Below are 17479 nucleotides of genomic sequence, written 5' to 3' on the forward strand. Positions count from 1 at the left end.
AATTTATTTTTACCTATTTATTTTTATTGGCATGTAATTACTTTACAATGTTGTGTTAGTTTCTGTTGTACAATGAAGTGAATCAGCTATATGTATACCTATATCCCCTCCCTCCTGGACCTCCCTCCACCCGCCCCATCCCACCCATCTAGGTCATCACAGAGCACCGAGCTGAGCTCCCTTCATCATGATAAATTTGGTTAACAGACATCACCTCATATGTTTCAATTTTCTTTCTAATTTTTTTATCCCCTACTCCCAATTATCCCTCTCCCCCCATTTTTTTCTTGTGATGAGAACTTTTAAGATTTATACTCTCAGCAAATTTCAAGTATGCAGTATACAAATACACAATCCAGTGTTGTTAAGTACAGTTGCCATGCTGCCCATTACATCCCTAGAACTTATTTATAATTGGAAGTTTGTGCCTTATGACTACCTTCACCCATTTCACCCACCCCCATTCCCCACCTCTGCCAGCCACTACCCTGTTCTCTGTTTTTATTTTATTTTGTTATTTATTTATTTGTTTTGGCTCCGCCACGTGACTTGCAAGATCTTAGTTCCCTGACGAGGGATCGACTGTGCCCCGTGCAGTGGAAGCACTGAGTTCTAAACACTGCACCGCCAGGGAAGAACCTGTTTTTGTTTTTTTTAGATTCTACATATAAATGAGATCATACAGTATTTGTCTTTCTCTGTCCGACTTATTTTACTTAGCATAATGCCTTCACGTTCCATCCATTTTATTGTAAATGGCAGGGTTTCCTTATTTTTTATGGGTGAATAATATTCGGGTGTGTGTGTATCTCGTATCTTCTTTTTCCATTCATCTGTCGATGGATATTTAGGTTGCTTCCACATCTTGGCTATTGTAAATAGTGCTGCAGTGAACATTGGGGTTCAGATACCTTTTCAAGATAGTAATTTCGTTTCCTTTGGATAAATACCCAGAAGTGGAATTGCCGGATCATATGATAGTTCTATTTTTAACTTTTTTAGGAACCTCCACACTGTTTTCCACAGTGGCTGCACCAGTTCACATTCCCACCAACCACGCACAGGGGTCTCCCCTTTTCTCCACATCCTCACCAACACTTTTTATTTGTTGTCTTTTTTTTTTTTTTTTTTGCGGTACGCGGGCCTCTCACTGTTGTGGCCTCTCCCGTTGTGGAGCACAGGCTCCGGACGTGGAGGCTCAGCGGCCATGGCTCACGGGCCCAGCTGCTCCGCAGCATGTGGCATCTTCCCGGACCAGGGATCGAACCCGTGTCCCCTGCATTGGCAGGTGGATTCTTAACCACTGTGCCACCAGGGAAGCCCCTCACCAGCACTTTTTATGTTTTCTTTTTGATGACAGCCTTTCTGACAGGTGTGAGGTGATAGCTCATTGTGGTTTTGACTTGCATTTCCCTGATGGCTACTGATGTTGAGCACATTTTCACGTACCCACTGGACAAGAATTTCACTCCCCTCTGACCTTCGTTTTTTTTTAAGCCATTCATTTACAGAAACCTGCTGAGTGCTCACCCTGCACTGGGCACAAGCTCCAGAGTCCCATCGACTTTGCAGCTTACACTCCAGCTTAAATTGTTTGACAATTATATTTCTTGTTGTAAATGAGTAATTATGGCCTTCTAGCTCATTTAAAAAGTCGTTGTTGGGAATTCCCTGGTGGCCCAGTGGTTAGGACTCGGTGTTTTCACTGCTGGGGCCTGGGTTCAATCCCTGGTTGGGGAACTAAGATCCTGCAAGCCGTGGGGTGCGGCCAAAAATAAATAAATAATAAAAAATAAAATTAAATAGTCATTGTTACTTTGGTGAGTCTCTGTAAGAAACTGGCCCGCTCTGGCCTGTGGGCCTGGAACCCCCACTTGGGGCTGTGGAAGTAGTATCATGTGCTAGCTCCCCTAAAAGCACTGTTGTTGTAACCATGGTGGGAACCAGAGCAGGTTTTTTGTTTTTGTTTTTTGCGGTATGCGGGCCTCTCACTGTTGTGGCCTCTCCCGTTGCGGAGCACAGGCTCCAGATGTGGAGGCTCAGCGGCCATGGCTCACGGGCCCAGCTGCTCCGCGGCATGTGGGATCTTCCCGGACCGGGGCACGAACCCGCGTCCCCTGCATCGGCAGGCGGACTCTCAACCACTGCGCCACCAGGGAAGCCCCAGAGCAGGTTTTTAAGTGGTGGGTTGGCATGATTAGCACCAGCCTGTCTCCAAGAACTGAAACTTCAAAGTAAAATGTTAAAACAAAGTCAATCAAACCCTAGCAGAACTTGATTTTGACTTAATTTCTAAATGGCCTGGAGGTGCCCCTGGTTTGAGGTTTGTCTCTGGCCTTTGCGGGTCCAAAGCCCTAAAATCCACCTCTGTGGGGGAAGCAGTGTTGTGCACGTTCATGCGACTTGCTTCACTCCTGGCTCTTGGCCTACTTTCAAGTCGGGTCCTGCCTAGACTTCAGGAGAATTCTTCTGGGAGAATCCGAGGCACTAAAGTGCAAAGATCTGTGTCAGTCATCCTCTGCTCCAAGCTCCAGGGCCAGCGCCCACACTTCAGCCTGGTGATCCAATCAAGGAGCCAGACCCTCTCCCGAGGCCTCAGGCCAGAGCTCTGGCTTCTCACTTGCCTTCTTCGGCTCTGCTGGCAGCCCCAGGCAGGAGGCCTGCTCTTGAACTCCAGCCACGAAAGCACCTGGTGACTCCAGGGCTGGAAACCCCACTATTTAAAAAACTCTATAAAAGGTGTTAATTACTAGGGTCCTTCTGAGTCCCCATCTCAGCTGGGCCTTCGACAGCCTTTCCCTGATGATCCACCTCTACCGTCCTCTTTCTCTGTTCCCACCAAGGAGATAAAGGCTGTCAGATGTCACGTTCCTGCCACCCCCCTCCACATTAATATGTTGAAGCCCTAAACCCCCAGAACCTCAGAACGTGACATTTGGAGACAGGGTCTTTACAGAGGTAATTAACTTAAAGTGAGGTCATTAGGGATGGACACAGAGAAGATGACGTGAAGATACTGTTTGGCCTGTGAGCCTAAAACATCTACTCTCTGGACCTTGAGGGTGTGCCAAGCCCTGAGCTGGACAGCGTTGCAGAGGCACCGGGAGGCAGGACAGATGGATTGACAGGCTTTCAAGAAGCACGAGACGTGGCAGCCAGAACCAAACACCTGAGGACTCAACAAGAAGGGTTCCCCCCCGACACCAGCTCTTTGAAAAGGACCTCACAGGAGGCAAAGTTTGATTAAAAAACAACTTCACATTTTATTTTAAGGAATATGGTCATTTGTTGAGTAGAAGGCATGAAGTACAAGAGCTGCTCTGACACACTCTGAGCAGAAGCTCCTCCTCCCATGTGCACTTTTAATGACTCGCTCATCGTTTTGTACACATTTCACCCATCAGAGCTGAAGACGCTTAACAACATTGGTAACTTTAAAAATTCTGCAGAAAAGGCCTATGTAGGCAAAGTATAAGATTTTTACTAAATTGCTGTGGTGTACACTTAAAATCACATATTCACAAAAAGAAGTTAAAGAAAGAGAAATTAAAATGCACTTATGTGGGCTTCCCTGGTGGCGCCGTGGTTGAGAGTCCGCCTGCCGATGCAGGGGACGCAGTTTCGTGCCCCGGTCCGGGAGGATCCCACGTGCTGCGGAGCTGCTGGGCCCGTGAGCCATGGCCGCTGAGCCTGCGAATCCGGAGCCTGCGCTCCGCAACGGGAGAGGCCACAACAGTGAGAGGCCTGCGTACCACAAAAAAAAAAAAAAAAAAGCACTTATGTACTTCCATTCTTGCCACCTGAGGTAAATTCAGGTCTCCTTTCCTATATAACACAAAAAAGACGTCCACGAGGCAACTTGCCACTGTTAACTACAAATCACTACGTTAAAAAGTTCCTCCGAAGGAAAACGCGCTTATTGTTAAGTTAGGAGCACACTTAACATGTAACCAACCTTGAGTTAGAAAAGCCACTTTTTGGAAGGCACAGTTTGTTTCCAGGTTGACCATGGAATTCCAGATCTGTCTTCTGGACCCCATGTGGCAAGAAGGACAACCCCGGCCGGGTACCCCCATTTCTCCCTGACACGTGCGTCCAGAGGGCAGAGTTTTCCTCTGCTCACAGTTACCACACGCAGGTCCTGGAGGCTCCTCTGGTCCTGCTTTGTTCTCTGAAAGTGTGAGCGGCTCTGCTGTGTGAAGCAGCAGCCACTGGCCCTCAGTGGGTGCAGGAGCAGGTGGGGACCCGGTAGAGATGCTGCCCAGCACGAGGATGAGACAGGCCCTTGGCCCAGGCTTTAGAATGAAGGATCTGAACAAGAACAGAACCAAATATACGGGGAGACATGTGTGAGGGAAACGTTTCTAGAAGAGTGAGGGCAACTCTCCCTCCACAGCTTGGGGTAAAAAAGGGGGTGGTGGTGATGGGCTTCATCAATCCAACAAAAGACACAAAATAAGGTGCTACTTTGCTTCAAATTGGTTAAATCACTAACCCCATTATGTGAGAGGAGGGCTGCAGACAGTGTTTGCAAGTGGCCTTTGTCTGTATTTATTTGAACGGAGAAGCTCAGGTCTAGGCGTGCTGACTAATCTCCACGTGTCTATGCCTGAGGGCAAGGAGCAGGAACAGTTATCATGACACCCATTGAGGAAGGCGTCAGGGAGGAAAACCCTGGAACATGCCGGGTGGACGGGCACCCCCAGGCTGCCCTGCATCCTGGTGTCACGCTTTGGAGCAGCCTTTTTGCTGGAAGCCCTGTGAACTCGTTCAGTGTGGGCCGGGTGGACATGTAAAATTCTTCCTTTTTCCAGTTACCAGGAGAACAACCATGATGGGCTTGTGATAAGCAGATGTGGGTCTGATTACCTTCCACAGCATCCAAACGCCCTGTGACATTCCCAGTGATGTGGGTCAGACTCGCAGGGCGGCTGGAACATGACAGAAAGATGTATCTGCCCACAGAGGCTGTCAGTGTTTTTAGGAAAGTCAGGCATTATGGAATGGAACTTTTATATTTGAATTGCTACATAAACGCTGTTGCATTGCTGCTGCCCCTTAAAGACGTTCCTTTGCTTTAAGGGACTTTGTTTATATTCTACTGAACCAAAGTGGTGAAGGTCACCGTGCCGGGGCCAGGTTTCAGGGTGAAAGGCACTGTGATTTTAAGGTTTCCAACCTAATCTGTCTTATTAAAATCAGTCCCTTTCACCATCTTCAAAATATTTTAATTTATTTGCTTTTAAAAAGACCAGGACCTCGTGGCTTCAATTATTTTGTTGGAGGTACCAACATCAAGAAATTCCTTTAAGTACAGAAATAAATTTTAATTAGTACTTTTAAATGATTCTCTTTTTTTGTAAAATGAAGAGAGAACAAGCTAGGCCAGGTAGAATGATAACATCTGGGCTTTTTTTAAAGCCATATCCTTCTGTGCACAGTCAGTGTCATTAGTGGAGCTCCAGTCCTAAAACTGGGGCCAGAGAATCAAGTGATGGGTCAAGGCATGTTGCCAGCAGCACAGAAGAGTGGGTGGGAATCCTGGATGGGCCAGGGGACCCCAGGCACCGAGTAAACATGTTTGGATGGGGGGCCTGGTCCAGATGACCTGAGGGCAGGGAGCTTGGTGGAGCACGTCTGTGTGATGCTCCTCTCTCACGCTCTGCAGGCCTCAGACAGCGGGCCAGGGAGCCTCCAGCCAGGGCAGAATGTGTTCCTGACCCTGTGCAGGGGCAGCGGGGCTCACCTAGCTCCCTATGTGCTTCCAGGCGTCACAGTGAGCAGGGCTGGTCTGAACCCCCTCCTACTAAAATCAAACGCCTGCCAAGGGGCTCAGAGCATCACAATGTGCTCGTGGGGGTCGGGGGGAGAAGGATGCCCACAAACACGGGTCACATGGCCCTCAGCGCTCTACCTCGCGGAGGCCTGGGGACGAGAAGCACAACAGACGGAAGCAGAGGCCGGCATGACCACCACTCTGCCCGCACACCTCTAGTCAGGGCCCTCAGAGAAGTGGGGCACATGCTTTCTCTACAACAAAACCTCTTTTGAGACCCACTCTGTTACAACATTTGCAAACACATGTGAAATCACATTCTAAAGTAATAACTGAAATTTCTTGGGCGTTTAAAAGAAGACCTTTCAAATCTTTTCATCACGATGGAGTGGAAATCCGCCTCCGTCTTCAAAGCTGCCGAACTTTCCTCTCTGTACTCTTGATGTTGACGTCTAACTTGTCCACTTTGGTTGTGAGGCGGTCAAGAATGTCGTCCTGCTCCTCAATCTCTGTCTGCATCCCCAGGGCGATGTCCTTCAGCCGGCCCAGGCCCACGGACAGTTCATCTGCGGGACAGGAGAGCACACACGGGCCTGAGCCAAGTCACAGCATCGGGACCTGCAACCCCAGATGCTCCCCCCATGGGCTCGGCAGCACTGCAGTCACTGACCCCTCCTTCCTGGAAGACAGGCCAGATGCCAGGGCGTTGGTTACATGCTCCAAAACATGCGCAAGTGAAGAGAAAGCAGTAGCGCTTAACAGGAAAGCCACTCCTCCCTGCCACCCACCAGGACACCCACTATTAGTACACGGTGTTTATTTTAGAAATTCATATAGAGCCACACACCTTTCAGCTGCCTTTGAACCTTACATCCCCAGCTCCCTAAAGCTGGGTCAAGCACAGGTCCAGAGTGGCAAAGAGGAAGACCCCCATTTGGAAACACATCTGAGATACAGCTCAGGCTTTTCCAGTCTTTATAATAAGTATTTCCCTTCTTTTAAAAAAGTTGTAAAAATCAATCTCAATTCATTTTTAAGAGAAATAAATTCTATAAGAACACGGTCAGCCTCGAGTATGTGAAGGGCTTCCTTAGCACAGTGACAAAGAAAGAACTGACCATGAGTGGGGAGGAGACCAGCCAAGGGGCCCGGGGTCCCCTGATGGGGCTGTGCAGACCGCAGAGGGGAGTCGTGACGTGACTGACTCTGTCCAGATGAATATAAAGCCCCTTCCCTGTGTGTGTGTGTGTGTGTGTGTGTGTGTGTGTGTGTGCGCGCGCGCGCGCATGTGTGTGCCCTGAATGTGTGTGTGCATGTGCACAGGGTATGGGGACGGGGTCACATCCAGAGCTGCTTTCTGCCCTTTTACTAGGAAAGAGCTGGGGGAAAACAGAAGAGGTGGTGCTTTGTAAGCCTTTTCAGTAAGTTAAAGATAAAACATTAAGTGAAAAAGGTCAAAATACACAAATAGCTGGCAATGGCACCATAAATCTAAGCAGAATCAGATTTTTTAGAAATGGTCTTCCTGGGACTTCCCTAGTGGCGCAGTGGTTAAGAATCCATCTGCCAGGGCTTCCCTGGTGGTGCAGTGGTTGAGTGTCTGCCTGCCGATGCAGGGGACGTGGGTTTGTGCCCCGGTCCGGGAAGATCCCACATGCCGCGGAGCGGCTGGGCCCATGAGCCATGGCCGCTGAGCCTGCGTGTCCAGTGAGAGGCCTGCGTACCGCAAAAAAAAAAAAAAAAAAAAAAAAAAAAAGAATCCATCTGCCAATGCAGGGGACACGGGTTCGATTCCTGGTCCAGGAAGATCCCACGTGCCACAGAGCAACTAAGCCCATGTGCCACAACTACTGAGCCCGCGTGCCACAACTACTGAAGCCTGCATGCCTAGAGCCCGTGCTCTGCAACAAGAGAAGCCACTGCAATGAGAAGCCTGTGCACTGCAACAAAGAGTAGGCCCCGGGGCTTCCCTGGTGGCGCAGTGGTTGGGAGTCCGCCTGCCGATGCAGGGGATGCGGGTTTGCGCCCCAGTCCGGGAGGATCCCGTGTGCCGCGGAGCGGCTGGGCCCGTGGGCCATGGCCGCTGGGCCTGCGCGTCTGGAGCCTGTGCTCCGCAGCGGGAGGGGCCACAGCGGTGAGAGGCCCGTGTACTGCAAAAAAAAAAAAAAAAGTAGCCCCCGCTCTCTGCAACTAGAGAAAGCCGGCATGCAGCAACAAAGACCCAACGCAACAAAAACAACGAAAAGAAAAGAAAAGAAAAGAAAGCCTGTGCCCGTGTCCCATGGACACTGACAGCTGTAAGGCCACCCAGGTCTCATGGAGCTGCCGGCAGCTGGGACGGCTTGGGACCCACAAGGAGCTGCACTGCGGTGAGAAGCTGGATCAGGGAGGGCCGCCTGGCAAGGGACCGCCAGCAGGGCCGGGCGTCCAGGAGGCAGAGGGACCTGCCCGGGGCAGTGGTGTGGCCCCATCAGCAGGGCCCATGGACGGCTGTGCTGGGGTCCCCTGCGCTGCTCTGTGTCCCGCTCACCCTGCCGTCCCAATGCACACCCTCAGCCTCTGGGGTAGGCTGTCCTTGGTCTTCTTCCTGCTGCACTCCCTGCATTCCTGAATCTCGCCCCCTGCAATAGGTCTTCCCCCCAGCAGGCACCAGTGCCAGCCTTTCTTGGTGGGGAAACCTTTGGTGGGGAGGATGGGGGGCCCGCCAGTCCCTGTGTTTCTCTGGAGTCAGGCCTGGCAGATACACCCTCTGCCTGATGCCTTCGGCTCCAGGGCCGAGTCCAGAGGACAAGCAAGCAGTGACCTCCGGGGTGCCCCTGAGCTCCAAGGGCAGACAGCAGTTGAGGTTCAGGGTGGAGAAACAGAAGGAATGACACCAAAGCAGTTGTCACTGCTGGACGGTGGAATTTGGGTGTTGGTTTCCTTAGGGCACTTGCCTAACTTCACAGTTTTCTACAATGAGTCTATGTGCTGAGAAACAAAGGTTAAATGAAGGTTAAATAAAGGATGTGGGTCTGCCTCACGTGTTGTCTGTACCAGTAGCCCGGGCTGCTGGAGTCGGCACTGCCCTGGGAGAGCTGGGGGCCCGTGTCCCCTGGGAGGAGAGAGCAGGGGAAGCATTCCTTTCTGTCTCACCCTCTTTGCCATCCCCTAAGGGGAAGGAGGGTTGGCAAGCAACCTGGGTGGCCATGGGGGAGGTTCACACGCAGGAAGCAAAGGTCAGAGGGGGCTGCTGAGGGGCCAACTCCTCCACCCGACTGCAAATAACCCCCTCCTCTCTCCATTTTCGCCTTCTGGGCCCTGGGTGTAAAGTAGGGACAAAACTGAACTTCTCCTGTGTTTCTGGAGACTGGTTAGGGAGACACCAGAGAAGCCAGCAGGTATGTGGTTACAACAGGGCGCCCTGGAGCCCGAGGCCCAGGAAGCAGGGTGCCTGGCCACGCGGCCAAGGTGCTGCTGGCCCCATGTATGCCTGACCTGCTGGGCCGCCTCCCACGAGCCTTCCAGTTTTGCTCACCTGACTCTGCCCGAGCCCAGGGCACACGGAGGAAGCAGGGTGGCATGGCCGGGTGGTGAGGGGGGTGGGCAGAGCCCAGGCTGCACAGCGTAGTCCCCAGACCCTGACCCTGTCGCTGTCACCTCCCAGACAAGAGGTGGGGACGGAGACAAGCGGGCAGACCCCAGAGAGGGCGAGGGGCTGGGATGTTGCACACGCGCACGTGCGTGTGTGTGTGCAGGGGTGGACAACGGGGGGCCCCGGTGCACGCAAGCCGTGGTGCTGGTGGCGGTGCTCTGGTCTTACCGAGGTTGCTGTCAATCCTCTGGTGACAGGTGCGCAGGTGCGGGTTCCTTGGGTAAGCCTCGGAGCTCACGGCAGAATCGGCCCCTCCAGGGATGGAGTCTGAGTTGACAAAGAAACACCAGGAGGACGGTTAACTGACACACTTGAAATGCCGCTTCACAAAACTCATCTTAATCTGGAAAACGGGTGGAAGGACTAAGGCGGTTGGTTCTGAGGCCACTGAGAGAGGCAGGCGGGACAGGGAAGGGGCGGGAGGGAGACGCTTCCTGAGGGCAGCCCCTCGGAGATCAAAGAACCCCAGCCTATGGGTCACCTGGTCAGCCACGGACCCTCGAGCTCAGGAAAGAGATTCATGCACGTAATGGTATGGCAGTTGGAGCAGCCACCACGCAAACCCACACAGGCTCCGGAAAAAGAAACGTTAAATGATGCACATTTGCCCCCAGAAATCTTCTCTGAACCTCAGTTTCCAACTGCACACAGAAAAGCCCTGTCACCCAGGGTATGTCTTCTGGGGACCATCTCTTTCTAGACTTGGGGTCTCTCCTTCAGCATGGCCTACGGAAGCCCCTCAGCGCACAGTCTTCTCCCACTTCCTCTGCAGCTTTTGCCTTCCCAGATGAACCTCCGGGCCCTCCTCCGCCAGGCCTCCCCTCGGCTGTGCCCGCAGGCGGCACAGGAAGCATCTGGTTACTTCCAATGTGCCTGGCTCTCTAGGGGTCGACAGAGCCCCCGGGAGGCCTTGATTCCTTTCCAGATGAGGGATGTTTCTGGGCCCATCATTTGATATTAATGGGACGATCTGACACAAAACACCTCCTATCTCACACTCCTTGTCCACACGGCCGCTTCTGCGCCCACTGGGGCTCAGGGGCTACATTAGCCTCCTTCTGTCACTGCAACAAAATACCACAAACCATCCTTTGGTTCTGGAAGTCAGACGTCCAACCTGGGTCTCCCCGTCCTCAGACCCAGGTGTCAGTGGGGTTGGTTCCCCTGGAGGCACTTAGGGAGAATCCGATTCCCGGCCCCTTCCAGCCCCTGGAGGTCAATCCTTAGCAGCGGCCCCTCCTCCACCTGAGAGCCAGCTGCCCGGCACCTTCAAACCTCTCACTCCATCACTCTCTCCTCTGCCTCCTTCCCACTTGCAAAGGACCTTTGCGATTTCACTGGGTCCAACCGGAAAACCCAGGATAATCTCCCCAACTCAAGTCAGCCGATCAACAACTGTACTTCCCTCTGCGACCACGATTCCCCTTTTGCCATGTGACCTGACATATTCCTGGGGCCTGGGGATTAAGGCGTGGATGTCCGGGGGGTCATATCCTACTCAGCATAGGTGTTTCCCTGCCTGAAGATCTCAGAGCTATACAGGCCAGGCTCCCACTCCCTTATCCCTCCCTCCATGGGGGAGCAGGGCTGAACCTGCCATAACGCACACCCCCTGCTCCCTGAGAGAGGCACTGAGGCCCCCGACGCCCCTACCCAGTGCAAGGTGTCCCCGCAGAACCCGTGTGTGGGTGGGAGCACTGACCTGAGTCATTGAGCTTCCTGAGGTTTGGGTGGCTGGTCTGGTACTGTGCCTCCTGGTCTTTACTTGTACTTATGGCTTCTTTCAATCTTTGGATAAAAGTTACGAGAAGAAGAAAACTTTTAGAAAGGAAAAGCACCTGTGACAGTGCAGTCTTTTCTAACAGTGCCCATGTGAGAAAATCAAATGCCTCTTCTGACCAAGATACAAAGCCAAATGAATATTCTAACTGCAATTATGAAAACACTGAATAAGGGGAGCAACCTACATTCTTTGTGTTACGGTAGGTAAGGTGTAGATTTTCTGTAATGTGGTGATATTGTCTTTATAATAAAAGACAGATACAATGATCTGACATATGAGCAACAATCATGTTTTAGCAGAAACTGAATTATTTTACGTTTGAACACATGGCATTTATATGCCAGCCAAAATTGCAGTATGATTTTATTATACCTCTAGCCAAAAACTTTGAGGAAAATAATCTCTGATTTTAAAATGATAATCAATGGGCAACTTGAATTAGATATGGGGAAGCTGGACATGAAAACTTTTTAAAGCAAAAATTCTGTGAAGTGAGTCACATTTATACTGATTAGAGTGAACATTCTCTCTTTCAAATTACCAGGAGCAGTAATTTATGGAGACCCAATTCACGCACAGTTTGCAGACTGAACAGCGGTCACATCACACAATCAAGAGCAGTGGAGAACGCTTCTTGTTTCAAAATGTCTGAAGACAAATCCCTCCCAGTGAGTAACTTTCAGGGTCCTTTGGTCCCTTTAAGGCATGAGAAGTGTCCTGAAAGGCTCGGCCACCCGCACTAAACCCCCCTCTGCTGCTTTGCTCCGGCCAGACGGGCACCGCTCACCTGCTGCTGGGCTGGGGGGCAAGGGTGCCATTCTGCGCAGGTGGGGTCTCTGAGGGTTTGGTTCTGAAGTAATTGACGAGCCCTCCGAACACACTCTTGATGCTGTTGATGTGCTTCTGGCTGGTCTTCAGATCCTGCTCCATCCTGTCCACCATCTTCTCTGTGCGCTCCAAGGCCCCTCGCTGGCGCACGAGTTCCTAGGGAGGATGAGACGTGATGGCATTGCACCTTCTGTAGCTCCCCGTCACCCGCAGAGGAAGGCTCTCTGTAAATCCTCAGCCAGCACTTGGGGATGGCGCAGCCCCCACCCTAACCTGAGTCCCGCCCGAGCTCTGGAGGGGAAGGTGCCAGCATTAAGTGTCTCGTCCTGATTGCGATTAAACTCTGGTTTTGAACAACCAGCAGGCAGAGGTTGATCTGGAGTCGATACGCTGAATCTAGAAACTTGAGAGTTACCCCCATCAATGTCGCTCCCCTTCCCAGGGAGCATGACACACATACGCACCAGCAGGGACGCAGGAGCTGGCGGGGAACATGCTTGAATGCGGGGCTCCGTCCCGGCAGGAGTGACAGTGTAGAGTGGTCTTAGGTGGCAAGAGAACCACCAAGGGCAAAGGTTGGTGCCCCTCGCTGCATGTGCAGGCTGCCCAGGCCGCTCATACCGTGTGTTCCCGAGAAAGGCCTTGTCTGGCTCCTTGCCCTCGTATTAGCCTGAAGAGTGACTTTGCTTCCCAGAGTCCTCAGGTCAGCCTGACAGTCTGCACCAGCAATGTGGTTTACAGGGTGGGGGGCCTTGAGCCACACAGTGTGACCTCTGGAGGGGCTGGAGACTCTAGTCAGCCAGGCGGGCAGCCGTGCCTCCTGGATGTCCCACGTCACAGTGGGGGGAGTGCAGGCTGCACACACAACTCCACAGAGAGGGGACAAAGGGAAGCTGTGCTTGCTCTCCTGGACTCTGCCCACCAGCTTGTCTCCCTTGAGGATTTTAATCTGCATCCTTTTGCTGTAACAAACCACAACCGTGAGTATAACAGCTCTACTAATTCTGAGTCCTTCTAGGGAATCGTTAAACCTGAGGGTGCTCTTGGGGACCCCCACAACACCTCTAAACAGCACTTCTCACTCTCAGAGGCAGAAGGCTGCAGAGCAGACAGCCCTGGGCTTCCCCAGCACAACTCCTGGTCAGCAAAGCAAGGTCTCCCAGACACCATGGAGGCCACGGGTGAACATTTTAGAAAGGAGCAGCAGACACAGCCAGATGCCACGGCGCTGGTGTGGGATGTATGACCTGCCTGGACGGTAAAGACCCGGCCTCACAAGGTGCCTCACAGCTAAGAAGCCAGCAAGTTTGATCCCAGAACTTTTTAACAGTCGAATTCAATCACTGATCCTTTATAAAATCTACTGGGAATTACTTAACCGAGCAGCTGATCGTCTCCCTCCATCAGCTTCTGCTTCAGGATAGGGTTGTGCTAAGAACTCTGGCTGCATCAAAACCAGCCCGGGCTGCATTGGAGGTGAGGCTCTGGTCAGTACAGCCCCTCACCTGGAGAGGGGACGGGTCTGCCCAGAGGATGAGGGCACCACCCCAACTCACAGGGACACCCAGAACAGAGGGCTGCGATGGCCTCCGTTCCCAGGCTGCACAGGTGTCCGTCCCCACGTGGCCCACCTCTCTGAACTGAAGGCCCAGCAGGGTTTGGCGACTGTCGAGTGCTGGAAAGACTCAATGAGGTGAGGGGGCCCCACACGAGACCGTGTGCAGGATGTGCTGGCCGGGCTGCTGAGAGCATCCTGGCCCGACTCCCCTTCTGCTGATGCTAACCAAGCTGGCCACTCAGGCCCTCATCCAAGGTTTGTTGCTGGACTCCCTGAACTGAGACCCTGGGCTCCACAAAACATCACTGGCGCGTGCTCAGCAGCCAGAGGGGGCAGGCGGTCGGTCTCCTTGGCCAGGGTGGTGAAAGGGCACATGAAGACTGCGTCCACGTGGGACACAAACAGGCAAACCATTAGGGGACTGGTCGCAGAAACAGAAGCCATCCACTAGAGGGACCACGACGCAGAAAGAGCATGGGACTTCCCTGGCAGTCCAATGGTTAGGACTCTGCGCTTCCACTGCTGGGCTGGGCTCAATCCCTGGTTGGGGAACTAGGATCCCACAAGCCACTCGGTGTGGCCAAAAAAAAAAAAAAAGAGCAGCGCATCACGTGTTGCTATGGAATGCCCTCCACCTTGTCAAGCAACGTGCAGTGTGGAATATACAGAACACTTCTTAAGTTAAAATTATAAAAAAAAAGAAAAAGATAAGTATAAGCATGTTTTTTTGCGGTACATGGGCCTCTCACCGTTGTGGCCCCTCCCGCTGCGGAGCACAGGCTCCAGATGCACAGGCTCAGCAGCCATGGCTCACGGGCCCAGACGCTCCACAGCATGTGGGATCTTCCTGGACCGGGGCACAAACCTGCATCCCCTGCATCGGCAGGCGGACTCTCAACCACTGCGCCACAAGGGAAGCCCTAAGCATGTTTTTATACACAGAATATCTCCACAGGGACACTGCAGGAACAGAAGGTGAGTGGCAGGGGGTAGGGGGGCAGCGGGTGGGAGCAGCCTTCACGGCCTTCTGTATCATTTCAATTTTGAACCCTGTGACTAGATTATCACTTCACAAAAATTATACCTTAGGGAAAGAAAAGAAGAAACAAATCATGCCTGAGAAGTGGAAAAGCCATGTGGCCTACAAGTCTCTATGGTTCTGCACTGTGCTCCCCAGGCCGGCCCACCTCTCCTCTATCCTGTGGGGTCAGGACCTGAGGCGAGAGCCTTCCAGAGAGGTGAACCCTACAGGTTTCTCAGGAGAAGGGCAGCTCTCCTTCACTAGAGGTGACCTGACTAAGTAACTTTGCCGCTGCTGCCATGCTGGGCCTAAAAAAGTCAAGTCCTCAGTGTCTAAAACATGTGTCCTGTTTTGGCACCTCTCAGCTGGGTATGTGACGGGCACCTGTCTAAGTTAGGAGGTTAGTTTAGTGGTGATGTGGGTCTGCTGGGACAGAGGCCACCACCAACCCCCCCCCAATCCCCCAGGGGAATGAAAGAGCGATGAAAGGGATTCAAAGACAGTAAGACAACTTGGAGATTATGGGGTAGGGTGGAGACGGGGGTGCTGACCATTCCTGCCTCCCAGGGCCTCCAATAATTGAGAACTGATTCAATCCTGGAAAAATTCCATGTGTAATCGCACTGATGACAGAGCCTGTCACCTGCTCAGTCATGATCATACCGTACCTCTCACAGCAACACCTGGCTTGGCCATGCCAAGCCTCACGGCCTGAGGTGCCACTCTGCCTTTGCTCTCATGGTCCCCATTATAGGAAAGAAGGAACTTTGGGGGCAGCATGGGGTTTGTCACCACAATCCTTATGAAACAACGTTATCCTCTGTGTTTTTGGCACTCCTGACCTTCCCTCTGACTGTACTGGGTCCTAAGCTCCTCCTCCAGGCCCTTTCCTGGAAGGCTTCCTGGGCGACACTTTCCTGCTCAGGAGCTGTGGCGTTGGGCCAGTGCCTTTGCGTGACTCTTCTCTTCCTCGGGAAGTCCCTCCTCCTCCTCCTAGCTACACCTTAGCCTTAGAAGCCAGAATCCAGGGTATCCTCTGCCACAGTATTCTACTTTCTGTCACTCTGATTTCCTACTTCACCCGTTCTCAGTTGCCAAAGATGTCTTTATTTTTGGCTGTGCTGCTTGGCATGTGGGATCTTAGTTCCCTGACCAGTGATCGAACCCGCGTCCCCTGCATTGGAAGTACAGTCTTAACTACTGGACCACCAGGAAAGTCCCCAAAGATGGCTTTTTAAACAGTTCTTAGTTGGCTTCCTTGGGCCTGGGACCCTTAATCAAGTGACCCCTCCACCTGGGCCCTAAGACCTAAGGCAATCCTCCCAAATTTAAGTCAACATTTTCCATTTAGACTGTAATGTAGGAATCCAGTAGACACAAGCAAAACTTCCTCAATGAGGCTAAAGACAGGCAGGTGGGCCACTGAGAGATCGGGTGATAAGGAGAAGTAGGGAAGGGAGATAACCCAAGGAGCTGGTAACGGGAGAATGATGGGATGGACCTCAAGACTGGCCAAGACTGTAAGTGACCAGGTCAGAGGGAACTTTCCCAGAGAAAAGAATTACGAAGAGACCCAGGGAAGAACATGATGCTTTAGCTTCCATAACTACAAATGCTTAAATTGAATTATTTTTAGCTGATATAGCAATCACAGGTTATTACATTTTTTAAAACTTTCTAAAGAAATGCCCAACACAACTGTCATTAGTACGCTGAGGCGAGAATGTGGTGCCTAAGAAAGAACAGCTCTTACCCAAGGTCCTACTCTCTGAAACCACCTATGGACGTTAAGAAGAACTGCAGAAGCTAAGCTGGGACGGCAGTCACAGACCGCCCCCGTCTCTCTAGGACATCTTCGTCGGGATCAGGAAGGAAACGTAAGGCCCTAGACTCGACCAGACTCGGGCTCCGGCGCACTCAGCAGTGTCCAGGCAGACAAGACCTTCACTCCCCTCCTAGCGAGGCGGAGGAGCGCTCAGTGCCGGTTAAGAACCCAAGGTCCATCTCCTCGGACGCTTGACACCAGCAGGCACAGTCCTCGCTGGGTCACTCCAGGAGGAAGGGCTGAAGCCACGGGCCAGGCTTCTGTCCAGGGAATGTGTAAAAGAAACAGACCCTCCACGTCCCTAACCCGGGGTCTGCTGTCTAGAATCCCTACTTACCTGGATCGAACAGCGTGGAAATGACCCCTGACGACGCGTAGAAAAACAACAACCCTGTGGACTAAGCTCAGGAGATCGCCAGGGGCAAACTGCCCCTTTCGGGTGTGAAAACGCGCGTCTCTACGTAGCTAACAGATTGTTACCGACCGTCCAGTCACCAAAGTACAAGACCCGTCCTGGCTGACCGGTCGAGCCCCCAGGAGCCCCGGCGACCGCGGACTCACCTCGGAGGAGGCGACCCCGATCCTCTCGGACTCGTACATCAGGGACAGGGACCTGCCGGTGCTGGCGGCCGTGGCCTCGGCCCGGCGCAACACCTCCTGCCGCAGGGCCTGCTGCCGGTCGGCGGGAGCGCCGGGCCAGTCCGCAAGGTCGCGGTTGTCCGTCCACGGCGCCGGCCGGACGCCCTCGTCCTCCGCGTCGTCGTCGAACGGGTTGTAGCTTCGGGGATAGGCCGACATGGCGCCAGCGCTCGGCCTGGAGCAGGCGGGAGGAGCCGGGCGCGGCCGAGGCGAGGGGCGCTCTCTGACCACGGGGCAGCTGCAGTATCGCAGAGAACCTACAGAAGCTCCCGTACGCCCGTAGCCGGCGCCGCGCAAACTCCTTCCGCCAGAAGCTTGCGGAGGCCCTGCCTCGGAGCCGACCATCGTGCACCGCATCGGGGGGAGGGGGCCACGCCCGGCGCTCGCGACCGCCGCAGGCCGCACGGCTCCCGGC

At 52.9% G+C, this 17479-nt stretch overlaps 1 protein-coding gene across 2 annotated transcripts; it reads right to left on the reverse strand.

Moving 5' to 3' along the window:
- Positions 1-1251: 1251 nt before the first annotated feature.
- SNAP29 (synaptosome associated protein 29) lies at positions 1252-17472 on the reverse strand. Of its 2 annotated transcripts, XM_030836316.3 has the most exons (6): positions 16987-17472; positions 11981-12177; positions 11113-11198; positions 9579-9677; positions 6139-6342; positions 1252-3744 (listed from the first exon to the last, which is right to left on the reverse strand). In XM_030836316.3, the coding sequence occupies exons 1-5, from the start codon at positions 17419-17421 to the stop codon at positions 6185-6187; spliced, it is 975 nt and encodes a 324-aa protein (XP_030692176.1). In that variant the 5' UTR covers positions 17422-17472; the 3' UTR covers positions 1252-3744; positions 6139-6184. The 2 variants fall into 2 exon arrangements, with proteins under 2 accessions (XP_030692176.1, XP_069903103.1); XM_070047002.1 differs by lacking the exons at positions 1252-3744; positions 6139-6342 and adding an exon at positions 6420-6455.
- Positions 17473-17479: the final 7 nt, after the last annotated feature.

Source organism: Globicephala melas, chromosome 13 (genome assembly GCF_963455315.2).
Source record: "Globicephala melas chromosome 13, mGloMel1.2, whole genome shotgun sequence".
NCBI lineage: Eukaryota > Metazoa > Chordata > Mammalia > Artiodactyla > Delphinidae > Globicephala > Globicephala melas.

Excerpts from the sequence above, each read along its gene's own strand:
- SNAP29 (XM_030836316.3), bottom strand. The coding sequence starts at position 17,421 with ATGCGGTGCACGATGGTCGGCTCCGAGGCAGGGCCTCCGCAAGCTTCT. Across the intron at positions 12,178-16,986 it reads TCGGGGTCGCCTCCTCCGAG|GAACTCGTGCGCCAGCGAGG; the intron begins GTGAGTCCGCGG and ends CATCCTCCCTAG. Across the intron at positions 6,343-9,578 it reads GAGGATTGACAGCAACCTCG|ATGAACTGTCCGTGGGCCTG; the intron begins GTAAGACCAGAG and ends CCTGTCCCGCAG.